Below are 18,452 nucleotides of genomic sequence, written 5' to 3'. Positions count from 1 at the left end.
AGGAATTTGGACTGGAAAAAATGGAGCTACCTGAGTTGGAATTTGGTAGGCTTGGTGCAGCTTACTCTGACAGGAAGAGAATGCATTAATGTGGTATTTTATGACCGCACATGTTCTCTGCCGATGGGTTAGGACAGGACTCCAGCAAAAAGGTGACCATCTTTAGACCATTTCTGCTTCTTTGTTTCTTTGTTAATTGTAGGTCACACTTAACTTTTAATACCTGTTCACATTAAGATTCACTTTCATCATTAAAAAAAAAAACCCTCAAATTTGTAACAATACTCATAAAACTAACAAGGCCCCCAAAGAAAAAAACATGCTCACAAATCTGAGAATTTCTTATAATATCTTAACTTTAGATACAAGTTTCATTTTATTTAACTTAAATTCTGTTGACTTAAGATCACATGGAGTAAAAGCTTACTGAATAAGTAAGGAATAAATATTATTTGTTAGGTGAAAGACAGGGTAATGAACACTTTTATAAAATTTATACTCTAATTTAGAATGGAAATGTTAGTAACTGGGCAGTGATTCTGTGTGAAACAAGATTTAAGGAGTGAAACAAGATTTGAGGAGTAATAGCTCTTTATTGAGCTATGTTCTATATGTTCAGAAGCCAATCAAAATGAAATCATACATTAATTAGGCTTGCTCTTTAAATGTCACTTTGTATTAACAGAATTTACCTTGGTGGTATATAAATTCATATCACAAGTGCAATATTTCTATATATTTAACCACACTTTCCCTCTACGGTGATTACTAATACTACATTTAAAGTGGTCTTAAATAACTGGTTGAAGAAGGCAAGACATTATAATCAGGTTTTAAAAACAGTTTTTTGAAACAGTGAATTACTTAGTAAAATAAATTGCTGCATAACTTGTCTGTACCTTTCAAGTCAGCGAAAGATACTTAGGACTTATCTTGCCTCTAAAAATTATTAGGTTTGGTGGCCGGCCAAATAAATATTCAGGAAGGGGCTTCCCTGCTGGCGCAGTGGTTGAGAGTCCACCTGCTGATGCAGGAGACACAGGTTCGTGCCCCGGTCTGGGTAGATCCCACATGCTGCGGAGCAGCTAGGCCCGTGAGCCATGGACGCTGAGCCTGCGTGTCCGGAGCCTGTGCTCCGCAAGGGGAGAGGCCACAACACTGAGAGGCCCGCGTACCGCAAAAAAAAAAAAAAAAAAAAAATTCAGGAAATATTTTCTTTATGTCATATGTCATTTTGGTCAGGAAGGAAAAGTATTAGCTGACTTTTTTGTATCAGTTTACATTTGATATAATATTGCAGTATTCTTTTTATTAAGTTGATAGCACCTTCAGTAACTTTGAGATTTCTTTGATACTTTGTCAGCTCAATTCTGTTGCTACTGTTTTAAAACTTTTCATTTTGACCCAGATTTTTATTACCAGTTCTAGGTGTAATTTAATACATACCATACCTAAAGTACCTAAGGTATGCTAATGTACATGTTACTAGTGTTTGGGGGAAAACCACTCTGATTTGTCAGGTACCTTTTCACACTTTGCTTTTGAAAGTGCTAGCTTTGTTGTTAGAATTTTTAGGATACTTTCAAGTTAAAGACTTACTGAATTTTATATCAACAAATAACCATGAATTAGGTATTTCATGGTCACCAAAATTTTCTTTCTGCCCTTTTCATGTCTTATGTTACATTTTACAGCAAATAAAACTACAAAAGTTTACAGCTGCTGAAATTTTCTTCCTGCACTTTTATTCATCATAATGAGACCTTTGTGTATATATCCCCTCATTACAAATTCTGTGAATTAAAGGTCAATGTCAGTTGAATGAAAGGGAGTCGGAATTCATGCAGGGAAAATTTAAGTGATTATCTCAAGCTCTTAATACCATTAAAACTTTTTTTTACAAATAAATGTTTCTATTTTATTAACTATATATTCAAGGCAGAATTACAAATGAATAGTTCTGGCCCAAAATAGGACTTCATAAATGTTAGAAAAATAAATGAAATCATCGAAATGAAGGTAAAATGTATGTCTTTACAATGACAACCTCTATAAACATAAGTGAATGTGCTGGCTTGTTTCTTGAATTCATCCCAACTGTGTAGAAACTTATGCCTTTAACATGTTCCTGTGCCTAAAGAGTATCTGTAATTTCTTATCCAGGTTAAGACTGCTGTGCTTTGTCATTTGGCAGAATGCCAAGCATCCACATGCTGACTGTTGCTTCTGGCCATTAACTGCTAGTTGCTAATGAGCTATTTGAATACTTGCTTATGGTTTCCTCAAAACAAACAGACAAAAAAAGAAAAAAGAAGAAAAAAAATGTCCTCTTCAATTCCCCATTGACATTCTCCCCCGTAGAAATCTGGTTTGACCATGCTGGTAGCAATGTCACTGTTTTGCCACCAGGGAAACTCAGTACTGTCATGGATGCTAGCAAATGCAAATGAACAGATTCAGAACAGTTTTCTTTTTTCCTTCATACGTCAGAAACCACCTTTTTGACATTGATAGCTAATGCTAGGTATTTGCCAAAGCAAAAACAAACAGAAAGTCCAAACAACTACATAACTAATAAAAGGACCTGCTTTTCCTGATTTCTTTCAGCATCCTACACAGACTGTGAGTGTAAACTGGGAGGTTGGAACCTATGGACCATTCTTATCCATCCTCATCCTCCCAAGTGCATTTGTTTGTCTCTTTGCAATTAGTTAAATCCATCTTTAGCCATGTCTTTTCCATGAGACAAATATGTTTCACATTATTCAGATTTGTAGACATTTACAACATACATAGGAGAAATGCTTGAGCAAGACTTAAGAAAATAAGAAGGGCCTGAAAAACTGTGAATTTTTCTCACTAAACAGTTAAAATCTGTATTGACAACATGGTGAGTAAAAACTGTAATCGATTAATAATACCATCTATGAACTAAGCTCTTGATAAGGTTGATAAAATAATAAGGCAATGAAGTATGTTTCACTAAAACTTCAACTGGAGTTTGTATTGTAAAAAAAAGGAGTTGTGTAGAAAAGTATTTTACTTATGCATTTTAACTTAGAATTATTTACAATGGGTTTGTTTTTGTATCGCCAAGGTCAAATGATTGTTTTATTTTCTTTCCTACAAACTAGTTGAGAGTAGACACAGTCTTTTGGGGCTGAAACTATTGGGGACAAATACTAGAAGAAGATAGAGTCCCTGTGTTCCTGGATTAAAATTATTAAATATAGGCTTTTTGAGGAACAAAAATCAAAGAACTCTGCTATTCATATAAATGCCAACAGTTTTTTCTTTCTTTTGATATTTTCTCCCTGAAGCATTTCTGAAAAATCAGAATCTTATCCTGAGATTTTTGTTTTTATTGCATTTCATAGTTTTTTTAAATTTGAACACTAAAAGTTTTAGATTTATTCACTTGTTAATTAACTCATTATGCCATTCTTTGATTCAACAAATGCTTATTGAGCATTTTCTGTATTCCAGACGCTCTACAAGATATTGGTGACAAAAGAATATAATAAGACACATCAAGAAGTTTGCATTCTAGTGAGGAATAATGTCAAACACAGGAGACAAACTATAGTAGGATGAGAAATATGATAGGCATGGGGGCTATGGTGGTACTAGGAGCTACTAAACTAACACAAGTTCGGTCAGGGAAAGCTTCATGGATAAAGTGGGCCGTGGCCAGGTAAGTGGGAGGTGAAGTGGGAAGCGGGGGGAGGTGCAGAATTCCAGGCAAAGAACATACAAATCAAAAAAAGGGCAGCAGAGAGAACAGAAAAGCTTGGCAACCTCAGGAGATCACTTGTACACCTCTCTGATTGTCCAAATAACCGAGGCAGTGAGATTCCGAACAGTTTTGCCACAAACAGTAGGTTTGGGGCTGGGGGCTTAGTTTCCCAGATTTCCAGTGCAGAATTGTTTGCACTCTTCTGGTATCTGTACACAGAGACTATTGTTGAACATGACAATGATAAGTTACATTCACCTGTCAAAATACCCTGCAAATGTGTTTTATTTCTTAATTATAACCAACTAACGTTAACATAACATCAGTTACCATCAGAAGCCAGTGCTATAACAATGAAACATATGGCATACAAGTCAAATTGGTTGTTTATATTCAGAATATCAAAACAGATACCAGTAAACTTTGTAACCAAGCTAATACATTTATTAAATATCATGTCTGTATAGACATAGAAAACTAAAAATTTGAGTAGTTCTGTTCTTATCATTGAAAATCTAAAACATATTGTACTATTTGTATGAAATTTTTTTTTAATCTGTGAAAATATGAATTATCCAGATATTATTTTTTGCTCTATACAGTACCAAAATATTGATTCACAAGTTGTCTCTATACCAGTTATAATTTTAAAGTTTTCAACTAGAAACTATGTATTTGCCATAAATAATATCAATTATAATAATGTTGATTATTTTTGTTCATTTAATTAGTATTAGTTAACTTTGTGCCTAAAGCTTTGTTCTCATTATTTTTCATTAAAGTGTTTACTTTTTCTTAGGAAAGTATTTTACCAAACATCATTATTATCTATTACTATAAATTTATTTTTTTCTTCACACTGATAATAAAATATGAAAGGAGAATCTTTCCCTTCTGAGGAAAATCTAATGTTTCCAACAGGAACACGTTTGGTTCAGTTTACATAGCATCTAGTTTTTAGCACCTGTCTAGTAGCTTCTTTGAAGTTTGTCATACAGTTCATATTGTATTATTTGAATTGTTCACAAACCATTTTCTTTTATCTGGATACAAAAAGGGAAATTGGGTAAAATTGGTACTATATCATCTTTTCCTTTTTGCAGATAACCTGACCTGGATGTATATTATTTGGTATCATATGGCTCCATCTAGTGGCTGCAAGGGGAACTTTTTTGTTAAATTTGTAGAATTGATTACAAGTAGAACTTGGAAACAGTGTTCAAATTGGGATAAGTGCAAGAAAATTGAGGTGAACTAAAATAAAGATTACTTTTCCAAAGTAATATTTTCAGATATAAAAGTTCTATAAATATTTTAGGAAATGGAATTACGTTAAATATTAAAAACTTAAGAAATATAAAACTCATGATTTTAAAGAAATCTTTTTTTTGTACCCATTATGAATGAAACATTCAGTCCAGTCCATATTAGAAAAATAAGTTCTGTTTAGGACAGTTTTACAAAATGGCCTTTTTATTTTATTACTGTATTTTATTGAAGTATAGTTGATTTACATATATATATTCTTTTTCAGATTCTTTTCCATTATAGGTTATTACAAGATATTGATAATAGTTCCCTGTGCTGTACAGTAGATCCTTGTTGTTTATCCATTTTATGTATAGTAGTATGTATCTATTAATCCCAGATTCCCAATTTATTCCACCCCTCCCTTTCTCCTTTGGTAACCATAAGTTTGTTTTCTATGTCTGTGGGTCTATTTCTGTTTTGTAAATAAGTTCATTTGTATCATTTTTTTTTAGATTCCACATGTAAGTGATAACACATGATATTTCTTTCTGTGTCTGACTTACTTCACTTAGCCTGAAAATCTCCAGGTCCATCCATGTAAGATGGCCTTTATATTTTTATGGAAACTATAACCAAGTACAATAATTTTTTAAAATTTCAGAACAACCCTTGCTCTGGTGGTTCAATAGTCAAGTAACTCTTTTGTGCGTGAACTCGTTCATTTCTTCCATAGAGTTGATGATCTCCAAGGCCTTTTAATGAATTCAGCATGACTCTCTTTTATCTATGTTCAAGTAATACAGATTGAGCCCTACATATGGTTCATATCCCTAACCACTGAATACATTTTATCCCAAAATACTCTTTTTCCACATGGATATAAAACTTCTGGTGAAGACAGGGCTGATTGAATTTGATACAAATTATGTTGTTCTTCCCCTCTTCTAGTTTCAAAGAATATGCTTAAATAAGAGTTCTGATATAACTCAACTCTACCAAATTTTATTTTCTTAAGTCCGGATGTAAAGCATCTTTATTTTTTAGTTCTTGTTATTTTCCTTATCATATTTCTCATTCAACATGCATTGAATATACAGGATGAACTAAACAAATACAGCTTCTTTTTTAATTTGTTGTCTTGAAAATTTTCAAATACAAAGAAAGAGGAGTAAAAAATTTATAGCATTTACCTTGACCCACCAACTGCTAATATTCTACCACATTTGCCTCTGTCTCTCCTGTCTGTCTCTTTCTCTCTTTCTCACTTATATAATATATAGTTTAAATAGTTTAAAAGTGAATTCCTTTGTGTAAGACCTGGATTTTATTTATTTGTATCTTGTATAGTTTTTAAGTACCCATAGTGGGTTTTGTGAACCAAAAAAACCATTTATGGTTACTTGTCTTTTTGTAAATGAAGAATAGTTTATTATAGTAACATTTATCAAAACTTAGTTTTCTTGTTTTTAAATTCAATTTATATCTCACTTTTCTTTTTCTAAATCTAAATCTAACAAAAACAATCATCTTTACTTTTGAAAAATTGTTAGTTATCTCAAGGTGGAAATAAACTTCTTAACAGTGATCCTGTTTACAACTCAGTTGATTACTTTCTCAAAGTTTAAACCATACAGATATATTTAATCTGTTCAAGTTTTTAAGACCTTACCTTAGAGAAAACCCGTCATAAATATTGAAACAATTTTTAAATCTAATCAATAAAATTTATAAATATGACACTCAAGTTTTGTTTAATTCTGTTTAGATACTTGGTCAAATTTTTATACCTGTAACTTTAATAATTCTAATTCTAAAATTGAGTATACAGTTAAATTTATTAAATTGGAAATCCAATTAATTTGAATTCTCTTAAAAAAAGCACTTTAAATACCACTTGGACACATATGTACACGTTCCAGATGTAACAGAAGGGCATTAATACTTTGAGTATACTTTTAGTATACTCATCATGTCGATATTTTGAAACCTGATCACAGTTACATGACACTCATTAAGAAAATAATTTTGTCACCCTAAATTGAGGTTGCTTTATCCAGTGATCTGTTGCTATCATCTGCTTCTTGGCCAGAGATTTTAGCCCAGGACAGGGTTCGAGCCTCATATGCCCAGGACAATCCTTCTGGCCTCACTGAGGAGCACACCAGTTACCTTTTGTTGTCAGTTTGACAAAAGAGAACCCCAAGTTCCTGTGCTTGAGAGGTTTTGGTCTTTCTGGAGGTCTAGTTATATCATTATGTTATTTTTCTTTTTGTTAATTGTTTTTTCTCTTCTCGTGAGCAATTTTAATGTCTTTCTTTCTGGCTGGCCCCAAAGATATGTTGCCATGGCTTGAGATCCTGCATACGTTTGTGTATTCCTTAGTCTGATTTAAGTCTGTGGCCTTCACCACATGTTGCAGCTAACTTCATTCGTTCTGTTGACTGCCTGATTAAATTATGAGCTCTTTCTGTCATTTCTGTCTAAATAAGCCACACGCTTACAAATTAAATGACAACTAATTGGATTATATACAGCTTTGTCAGACTTTCTGGTTCCTGCCTTAAAATCATGTTGATGGAAGCAATTTCTTACTACAACAAGAATTTGAGTTAGCTGACTCACATATAATACCAGTCCTAATACTAATACCCTGATGATATGAAGGTTAAAAGAAGTTTATTAAAATACCATAAAGCCAGGTTATTTATCAAATACTCATGTAGGCCTTAGTATATACCAGCTACTCTTCTAAATGCTTTACTCTTAACAACACTTCTGAGTGCTATTCCCCTATTTGTAAATGTGGAAACTGAGGCGCAGAGAGGTTAAGCAATTTGCTCAAGTTCACACATCTAGTAAGTGGCAGAGTCACAATTCAAACCCTGGCCATCTGACTGTACCATATATGCTCTTAGCAGTAGTATCTGTTTCGTTAGGCCGTATACACGAGAAACCTGGATATGTTTATTGTAATTGTGGTTTTATACATTGTCATCAGACCCAGAAACGAATACTGACTTATCTGATGTTTTCATGCAGGTAGTGAATTGTTTGCTGGACTCTACAGTGACTACTGGGGCAGAGACGCTGCCATTTTCAGGAGCCTGGGGCGACTGGCTTATATCCGCACTGAGCACGATGACGAGCGCCTGTTGAAAGGTAGGATTAAGGAGAAAAGCATATGTAAATCAGAACTGAAAGCAAGGCCAGAGCTCTTGGGAAACTTGCCATTTTGATAATGATAACAATACAAATGTAATTTATAGTTTTCAGAAATTTCAGGGGGTTTTTCCTTAGCAATATTCCCGAATTAAAATATTATATATGATATATGTATATCATTTTATAGCAGAGTGGATCAGCTTTAGTATACAACCAGATTACCCTCATAGCAATAGTTAGAAATTAGGACTTAAATGAACAAGACAAATATATGAAAAGTGAAAACCCCTTTCATCCAATAAGTTGCTTTGTTTTCTCTTGTCAGTTGGTATAATTTTGCATGAATTGATTGCTTTGCTTTGCTTGTTTTAATGGGATCACATTGTACTTGAGAGACAAATGAAATTCTAGGAGAATCACTAGGCATTCATTTACATAGAATCCTTTGTAAGGAATCATGTTTATATTTTGGCACATTGGTATATCTAGGGGCTAAAATCATTTTATAGTGCGTGGTTTCATTATTTTCAGCCTTTTTATTAAGCTTTAGAGTGCATAATCATTATTGGCAGCATTTTATCATTAAAATATTTGACATTCCATATCAGTCAAAGGTCATCCCCTCAGATCCCTTTGATTACAAATACAAAAACTTAAACTGGTCTTCCATGAGCTGGACTGATAGATAATTTATGAATTAAAAAAATAATGATAGACTTCTTTACTAAAATATTTTACATATATTGACTTTAATATATGCCTCCCATATATACATGGGAGGAAATTCATGGAGATTATAATCATGGTGCTCTTAATCTGTTCTTTGAATTCATTTCAGGTCTATAATGTATGCTATTTGAAATTGATTTATTTCCCTCCAACTCATTTAAATTTTAAATACCCTAACATTTCTTAAAAATTGTTGATTTGGGGCTTCCCTGGTGGCGCAGTGGTTGAGAGTCCTCCTGCCGATGCAGGGGACACGGGTTCGTATCCGGGAAGACCCCACATGCCGCAGAGCGGCTGGGCCCGTGAGCCATGGCTGCTGAGCCTGCGCGACCGGAGCTTGTGCTCCGCCGCGGGAGAGGGCCCCCGACCACAAAAAAAAAAAAAAAAAAAAAAAATTGTTGATTTGCACAGAATATGGAGATAGCTACATGATTTTAATGTTTAGTACAAAATTTCAGGGGAAATATATTAACTTACCTTGTTGTAATAGTTACTACATTTTCGTCTGTTTTTTACTTCTCTAGAACCAAAATTTGTAGGTTCGTACATGATCCCTGACAATGAAGACCGAGATGACAACAAAGTGTATTTCTTTTTTACGGAGAAGGCCCTGGAGGCAGAAAACAATGCCCAGGCAATTTACACCAGAGTGGGGCGACTCTGCGTGGTGAGGACCGCCTTCCTCTCTCACTAAGCTTGCCTAACTCGCAATTTATGGTCAGGCCTTTGTTCATTTTATAGTAGGTTTCTACTGTAAAATATTTTCTTCTATTCTGTTAGGCTCCCTAAAATTGGTATTTACTATCTAGTCTTCAGACTTCCTATCTACTGAAAGTTTAATCTGAAAAGAGCTTTGCATTTTGTGTGATTTTCTCCATTTTCAAAGCCCTACTAAGAAATGGCCTATAATTAGGCTATACTTCTTCCTACACAGAAGTTTGAGCTCCATTTTAAAAAGTTAATTTCACCAAAATCTTGCTAGTTTCTTTAATCCACATTCTAAATAATTTACATAAGCATGTTTCAACAATTCAGATGGTTGATTCCGTAGGAAAAACATATATAGTTTTGTTGGGCATAGTCAGATAGGTTGTTTTGTGAACATTCAGAACCAACTGCAGTAGCCATGTATATTGAGAGAATGCTAATAGTGTTATAAATGTGAAGTTATTTTGATATTTAAGAAGATACTTGAATAAATTTTAGAAGATGTTTATATGTATGTTCAGTATATACGTATGTGTATATATATTCACATATACACCCATACGTATTTTGTGTATGTGTGCAAATATGTATGCCTGTTATGTGCTTGTGTGTTAGTATTTCAAGCCTTTTTCCCTAAAATGAGAAAAAGAAGTGGATGCTTCTGTACTTCTGAGATAAGCAGATTATTTATCAATAAAATAATAATGAACGTTACTGTATCATAAAGCTTACTACTTTATTTAGGAAAGTGTACTCTACTCTCTACTAACGTTGTTTAATATCTGGAAACTGTATTTAATGGGCCAGGGTGAAAGTACACTGACAAGGCAGAATGTGCAAACCTAAAGACAAAGTTTATGGGGCATTTGCATCTTTAATATTATTTGAAGATTATGCTCAAATTTTCACATTAAATAAAAGAACTGTAACTCTTGCCATCTGCAGGTTTAATACTACAAAATCTGTTGTTGGTAAAAGTTCTCTGGGTACCCATTTCCCTGCTTTCTGTTTTTTACAGAACGATGTAGGAGGACAGAGAATCCTAGTGAACAAGTGGAGTACTTTCCTGAAAGCTAGACTGGTTTGCTCAGTACCAGGAATGAATGGAATTGATACATATTTTGATGAATTAGGTAAATATTATCAGGAGAGCTAAATTTTCCTCTTCGATATATATGCTTCTTTGTATAACTCTCACTGTTTCTAGCACATATGGAAATTTTGCTTTCTGCAGTAATTGACTTCTATCTAACTTAGAGCGAGTTTCTATTCTTTTTATCTTGGCCAGGTCCACGTGTGGGGACAAGGGAGTTGCGGGAACAGAAAGACCCCTCTTGTTAGTTTAGAGTCGGCGCCTCTAGTTCCCTCCTTGAGGCCCAGCTCACAGTCATCTTGAACAGTCATCAGCCTCACTGTGTTGTGATTTGGTCATTGTTATATGACTGTATATGGAAATTTATATCTTAAAATCTATCATGGGTTCTAAACTATTTTATGTCAATATATTTTCTTCACATGCAACAAGGGCTAAACATATTAAGTAACATAATGGTCTTTAATGTTTCAGAGGATGTTTTTTTGCTGCATACCAGAGATCATAAGAACCCAGTGATATTTGGACTCTTCAACACTACCAGGTGAGAAATTTATATGGCCAGTCAAAACATCATGAAACAAAGGATGCCAAACCCCTTCACCGTATGTGCAATTGAAAATACTATTGACCAATGAGTCATTCTCACTTTCTATACTTTATAAGTCACCAATTTCTCTTCGTTCTCCTGTGTTTGCAGTTGTACTTTGATGTTTAAAGCCACAATCTCAATCCAGATCCTTATTTGTTTTTGTCTGAAGTACCAGCATCCTCCTATGCTCAATGTCCTAAGTTCCTCCCTCTCTGATCTACAACAGAATGATTTTTTTTTTTCTCATACACTTTTTAAGGTACTAGTTCCATGCTATAGAGTCTAGGATAATTCTTTCAGTCATCATATACAAATGTCCAAGTCAGGCTTTCAAGGCTCTCTATTAAGTATTCCCCATTCAGGATTGAAAGTTTTTCCTCTAAATTCCCACAAACTCTGCTTTTGACAAGATAATACCTTGTCAGAATCCCAGTGTCTGCTTTCCCCGTGACTGTGATTTTATTTGTCTACTTTCCCTTCTAACAGATTTATATCAGTTTTTCCAATACTTGTCAATTGCCATCTTCATGAAACACTCCTTGATTCCTTAATCCCAGAGCATTTGGCTCACTTCTTTACTCTGGTTGTCTTGGTCCTATGTAGATCCTTAGAGAACACACATTTATGATTTACCCTCTGAGTTTTAAATTTTAAAAAGGTGCTCAAGTTTAGGGCTTATGATCTAGTATTTTTCTCTTTTATGCTTTTGTATTTTGTATCCATTGAAGAGTGCTGGAAAAATGAGTCAAATATTTCGTGTGTTGATACATGAATGAAAAAATGTTATTAGAATCAGTTTTGGTTGAAAGTTTATGTATATAATTTCCTGAGTGTCTTTCCAAATAAGGCAGAGTGGAGATGATATGACTGGAATGAGAAATAAAGAATATACTTCAGTTCTCTTAACAGGAAAAGAATGGTATTACTCAATTCCTCGTTTGCATTGCATTGGCCTTAAACTGTTCTATAGTCATGTATACCTTGTTTGCTTAGGATCTCTCCACATAGTTTTGTTTACTTTTTCAGCAGGTAGTTTATTATGCCCACTTTGAAAAAAAATAATAAAGCTCTTTTAGTAAGTATCCTGCTATTGTAAGGAGACCTTTTCTTCAGCACAGAAACATGGAAACAGTTTTGCTATCAGTTATTCCTTGATGCAAGGAGATGTTAATGTACATTGGTAGCTATTACAGTTCATGGAAAATCCCTAACTTCTTTTTACACTTCATCTTCTGCTTTATGCCAGTGAAGAATTTATACAGTGCATGATAAATCCATGGCCTTATGATCAGCTTATAAGCTGCTTTCATAAATGATAGCATAATGGATCTGTCTGAGATTTCAAAGGCAAGACATTATTTTCTTCCGTAATTTCAATCTTGACTGTTCAATTTATACATAATTGTGAGAAAACGGCTTGCCAGCTGTTACCTGACATAAAGGTTGATATCGTAGCATGGTGATCAAAGGTTTATTGCCATGTTAGTTGGAAGACTATCTCTGGTTTTCTCACTGTTGCAGGCATTTCCAATTGCTTCAAGGTGTGTTATAAGATGTGTGAATTGATGTCCTCAGACAGTAACATAACTGCTGTTCTACGGGTGTCTCAGAATGTAGGAAATGTTACACTTACAAAAAACTTTGCATTTTGCAAAGCACTTTCACAAACTAATTATTTTAATTCTCACAATAAAGAGGCTAGGGAAGTGTTAGAATTCATTCAGATTATGCCAAATTAAGAAATGCAGCCAGATCTTTAAAACAAATCATTCTAAAATGTCCTTTTTCAGAATCTTATGCCCCCAATAAAGCTTGCTGTAGTTAGTCAACTACTGTCTTTATCTGCGACAAGTAGAAATTTTTATCAAAAAAATAATTTCAGTTGCTAGTAGTTCTGCAGGTAAAGAATCTGAGTTTTGTAGAATGTAAGTCTTTTTCTCAAAATTAATCTGATGCAGCCCAGTAAACTTTTCCACTGTAGCACTTTTCAGTGACCTGAAGGAAGGAATATACAGCACGCTTATTAATGTTTCCGTGACCCCAAGCTAAAGAATGAAACAAAGCCCCAGATTTTCTTTAGACTTTAAATTGTTCTTCAAATCATATACACTAAGAGAAGTAATAAAATTTGAATAAAATTTATAGCAATATTAACAGCATGGTGAATAGGAAAACACTGTCTACTTGGAAAAGAGGACAACGTACAAGGAGATAAAGCCTTCCTCAACTTGGGAATGAATCTTTAAAATATTAAGGCCAAATATTTTTTTTTTTTTTTTTTTTTTTTTTTTTTTTTTGCGGTATTTTTTTTGCGGTATGTGGGCCTCTCACTGTTGTGGCCTCTCCCGTTGCGGAGCACAGGCTCCGGACGCGCAGGCTCAGCGGCCATGGCTCACGGGCCCAGCCGCTCCGCGGCATGTGGGATCTTCCCAGACCGGGGCACGAACCCGCATCCCCTGCATCGGCAGGCGGACTCTCAACCACTGCGCCACCAGGGAAGCCCAAGGCCAAATATTAATAAAAAATATAAAAACACAAAAGAATCTGAAAAAGAATATGTGTGTGTGTATATATGTATATATGTGTGTGTGTGTGTGTGTGTGTGTGTGTGTATATAAACTGAATCACTGTGCTGTACACCTGAAACTAACACAGCATTGTAAATCAACTATACTTCAATAAAAAAATAAGATTTAACTGGAAAAAATGAAGTGACACAACTGCTTTTGTGATTCTAACAATGTCGTTTTCAATTTATTATAATAACTAGGCCAAAAATTGTAAATTTTGGAGTTTCCATACTTGAAATATTGCAATAGTTAATATCTCTAGAATATCCTATGCTTAAGAGATTGCAAGTCTTTTATCCAAAAGACTTCATCCTTATCTATGTTGTCTGCAGGGCTTGACTCGGTGACCTCCTAGTCTGTTCCAGAATAGTAATTTATCTTTTTTGTTTTTTCAGTAATATATTTAGAGGGCATGCTATATGTGTCTATCACATGTCCAGTATCCGGGCAGCCTTTAATGGGCCATATGCACATAAGGAAGGACCTGAATACCACTGGTCACTCTATGAAGGAAAAGTCCCTTATCCAAGACCTGGTTCTGTAAGTTTAGGCATTTAACAAAGTATTCTTATTTTTTAAAGACTCTTTTAGTAATATTCTGTTCATTGTTTCAGATGCTTTACTAAATTAGCATGAAATAGTTAAATTCAGTACCTAAAAATATGCTTGATTACTTGCAAGGTAAAGAAATATTACTTCTTACATCAAGATGTATGCTTGTTATTTAATAAAAAGAATATAATCTAGCATTATAGACTATATATTATTGTTGATATTTTAGCTATCTGTGTAGCTCTCACTAAAATTTTATTTTTAAGGGTACTGGTGAATACAGAAATATCCAGTGAGCATTATATTCCTCTCAGCCTCTTCAGAAGAATTAGTGCCACATGTGATTTCCATGCAAGAGAATGTTACCAAATTTTTATATTATAATATTTGAGTCAGGCTCTCAGTTCCCTAGGCCACATTTTCTCCCTACTTCTCACTTTAACATGTCAAGAGGAAGCTTTTTCTCTGGCTCTTCAGAATTCTGAGCACCCCATTTGCCATCCTTGCTGGCTTTCTGGAAGAAAAGTGACAATACAGCTGTGTTGCTAGAGAATAAGGAGTTCCACCATTTGCCTCTTAACTGATACTACTAAGATTCTCCCTGACTAGCCATTCAAACCTTGTGCTTTTAATTGCACACAGGATGATGATTATGATTAGGATGATTTTGTATCATATGTCCCATACACAACTAGGTTGGGAAAGTGTAGCATCATTGTATCTGCTGTCCATGGAGAACAAATACTGAACTTGTCATTCAAGTCACGGTCCACACTATTATGAGCAGCTGGTGAAAACCCAACACTAGGCTAATTCCACAAGTGCTTGCAAGTCGAGTAGAAACCATTTTTGCAGAGCCAAAATTCAAAGTGGAAACAAAGCTTACCTACGTTAACAAGTGTAAGGTTTTACCATTTCAATCACTCTCTCTCACTAGCTTAAAATTATTACTTCCAGTAAGACATAAAGTATATTTTATTTCACTCTATTGATTGAAATTACAATTTAAATGGAGAAAACCCACTCCTGTGGCTTTGCTGGAAATGCTTCTTGAAACCACATGGTATTAAAGGAGATTTGGAGGAAGTGACTGGTTACTGAACTGCTTCCAGGCTGGTCCAAAAATGTTTCCAATTATATATCATGAAAGTACACTCAAGTGAAAAATTCATGCCAAATTAAGAAATATGGCCCAAATTTTTAAAACAAACCATTAAAAATGCCCTCTTTGCAGAATCTGATTACTAAACTACTGTATTTATACTCTGAAGTGGAAAATTTTTATCAAGGTCATCATTGCAATTGCTGCTGGTTCTGGAGGAAAATATGTGAAATGAGGGAGCACTTAATAACAAGCATGAATCAACGCAGTTAAAGGTATTCCAAGAAGTAACTTAGGTACCGTTGAACATTTATTTTTAGAGTCAGTGATTTAAGAATTGAGACATGTTATGGCAAATATTTCTTGTTTTCTCAATTTATTGTGTCTAATTCATACAAAAATAATATAAATTCATACAGATTACAGTAGAACAGAGAGGGTTTTTTCCTTATTTAACAACGATGGAATTTGAATAGGTTTCAATGTTCAGCACTAAAATTCTGTAGTCAGTGAGCCAATTGGAACCATCACCAATCATAGTATCAATAATGAGAAAGCTGTTGTGCGGTTATGATTCCTAATTTGGGGGGAAGATTTAGCACAATAAAGAGTCTCTTTGTTTTGCTATAAACAATATATTGTTCATAGCAAATTAAAATTTAATTTACAAATATGAAAAATAAAGTTTAGAAGCAGGAAAAATAATTAGAATATTTATAATGTTATACATTTGTATTACCTCCAGACTATACCAGTATTACATATACTTTACTTTTTCAGTATTTCACTACTGTCTGTCTATTTCTACTGCTGCATGTTTGAAATAATTCAGTCTCTCTATGCAATTTTTAATGCAGATTTTATTTCTGTAATGAAGAATGTATGGTTACTAAATATTGCTAAATGCACAGTTGATTAACTGAACATACCCAGTTTTTGTAACTTTTTTCATAATTGAGTATAAATTTGCTCTATAGATTTCAGGGGAAAAAAATTCTCTCATCTGTTTGTATTTCAGTGTGCCAGCAAAGTGAATGGAGGGAGGTACGGAACCACCAAAGACTACCCTGATGATGCCATCAGATTTGCAAGAAGCCATCCACTTATGTACCAGCCCATAAAACCTGCCCATAAAAAACCAATACTGGTGAAAACAGATGGAAAGTATAACCTGAAACAAATAGCAGTGGATCGAGTGGAAGCCGAGGATGGCCAATATGATGTCTTGTTCATTGGGACAGGTAAAGAGATTAGAGAGTACTCAGAGAGACATTTAAATTGAACCTTAAAATCAATAACATTATTACATTAAAAAAAACCCACCTATCAACAAAACCCTGGTTGACCCATTGGCTCATTTACATACTACCTGTCTACTGCAATGGAAGAGAAGATTTGGGGTAGTTACAGCACAGAATTCCTGATACATGGTCAATACTTAATACATTTGAACAAATGAATACATACAGTAACGAGTAATTGATGTTAACAAACAATAAGCAATGTTGGTTCCAAAAAGAACTCACAGAGGAAGTAGGGTGCCATACAAGGATATCCTGTTACTCCCCCAGGTCCACTGCTACCTTTGGCTGCTCAGCAAGGTCTCAAGATTTTTCAATCTTTAGGTGAGGTTTAGGTAATTTCACCTAAATCTGTAATCTCAACTATGCTTATCAGGCCCCATCACCTAAATCTGTAATCTCAACTATGCTTATCAGGCCCCCATTATAGACCAAAGCTATAATATCCTGCATTAATAAAACAAAGTGTAATAAATATGCTAAAAGTGAATATTTCAAATTAATTTGTAATTTCAGTTAATGCTGTGCATTAGATCTAGCTTGTGGAAGAGAACTTGGAATCTTTTAGCATCCAGGGTAATATGTATCAAATTCTGTCAAGTACTTTAAAATTATATAGTCATTTAAAGAATCTTTAAAATGATCATTTCTTTTTTTTTCATATGCATCATAGTAATTGCTACAGCAGATCCTATTTAGAAGAGGAAACATTCTACCATACTTAACTTTAATCATTGACATATTCTAAAGAGACATTGCATATGCCCAAATCAGGAATTAGGATGTAGTATTAATATTGGTGCTTGAGCTTTTCCTGTCATGCTTTCTGTAAAAGCAAAGATTTAAGTAAGGAGATATTCATCGGATTTCCAGAAATTGATCTCTGGTGCAGGCTGTATTTTATTCATTTATTTTAGGAGGTTAGTAATGTGCTCTACACTGTGGGTTCAAGATCAACAAAGCATCAGATTTCTTTAACAAAGTTAAAGTTACCTGGCCATGAATTCACTTATAGTGATGTCCAACAGAGTTTAAAAAAAAAAAAAAAAAAAAAAGAATTCCATAAGCAAGAGTAATATTTGATAAAATTAATCATAGAAAAAAGTATGTTATTTTTAAATGAGAAGTCATATATAAGTCCAAGAATGTTTTCAGAAATACTTGTTTATTAGATTGACCAAAGCTATTTGAGAGAATTCCAGAAATATCAGGTATATACTTAATGCTCTCTTGTAACCTATGTTTAACGTAAAGATATTGTTATATTGAACCACAGCTTTTCAGCACAAAGAACATATTTGATAAATGTGTGATGAGTACAGCATTGGAAAATCCCACAAAATAGTTATTTTTCCCCAAATTTACCAGACACTTGCTTTAATGCTATATCATCCTTATTGCAAAATCACTGGTTGCAAATTGATAATTTGAGTTTCATCTTTGCTTCTTACTTGATACAGTAATTGTGGGATATTTATAATGTGTGTTTGATATGATAATTTTTGTTCCTTTTAATGTATGATACAGGTAATTGTTATTAGTTTTATTTTAATCAAATTTTATTAACCCAACCGCAAGATTTCATAATTTTTAAACAAATTGCTTAAATACCATAGAAACTCTTGGATCAGAACCTCCAATGTGCTTTCTTTCCCT

General features: G+C 34.0%; 1 protein-coding gene across 1 annotated transcript in view; it reads left to right on the top strand.

Moving 5' to 3' along the window:
• SEMA3E (semaphorin 3E) overlaps nucleotides 1-18,452 on the top strand; it is a 122,371-nt gene that overhangs the window by 75,899 nt on the left and 28,020 nt on the right. The window contains exons 5-10 of the mRNA XM_007455382.1: nucleotides 8,027-8,146; nucleotides 9,403-9,545; nucleotides 10,605-10,719; nucleotides 11,154-11,223; nucleotides 14,237-14,381; nucleotides 16,514-16,736. Coding sequence (XP_007455444.1) covers nucleotides 8,027-8,146; nucleotides 9,403-9,545; nucleotides 10,605-10,719; nucleotides 11,154-11,223; nucleotides 14,237-14,381; nucleotides 16,514-16,736 — 816 coding nt within the window. The remainder of the gene's footprint in view (nucleotides 1-8,026; nucleotides 8,147-9,402; nucleotides 9,546-10,604; nucleotides 10,720-11,153; nucleotides 11,224-14,236; nucleotides 14,382-16,513; nucleotides 16,737-18,452) is intronic.

This window comes from Lipotes vexillifer, unplaced genomic scaffold, assembly GCF_000442215.2.
Source record: "Lipotes vexillifer unplaced genomic scaffold, Lipotes_vexillifer_v1.1 scaffold898, whole genome shotgun sequence".
NCBI lineage: Eukaryota > Metazoa > Chordata > Mammalia > Artiodactyla > Lipotidae > Lipotes > Lipotes vexillifer.
The sequence above is the reverse complement of the archived record's forward strand: the minus strand, read 5'-3'. Positions and strand labels throughout refer to the sequence as shown.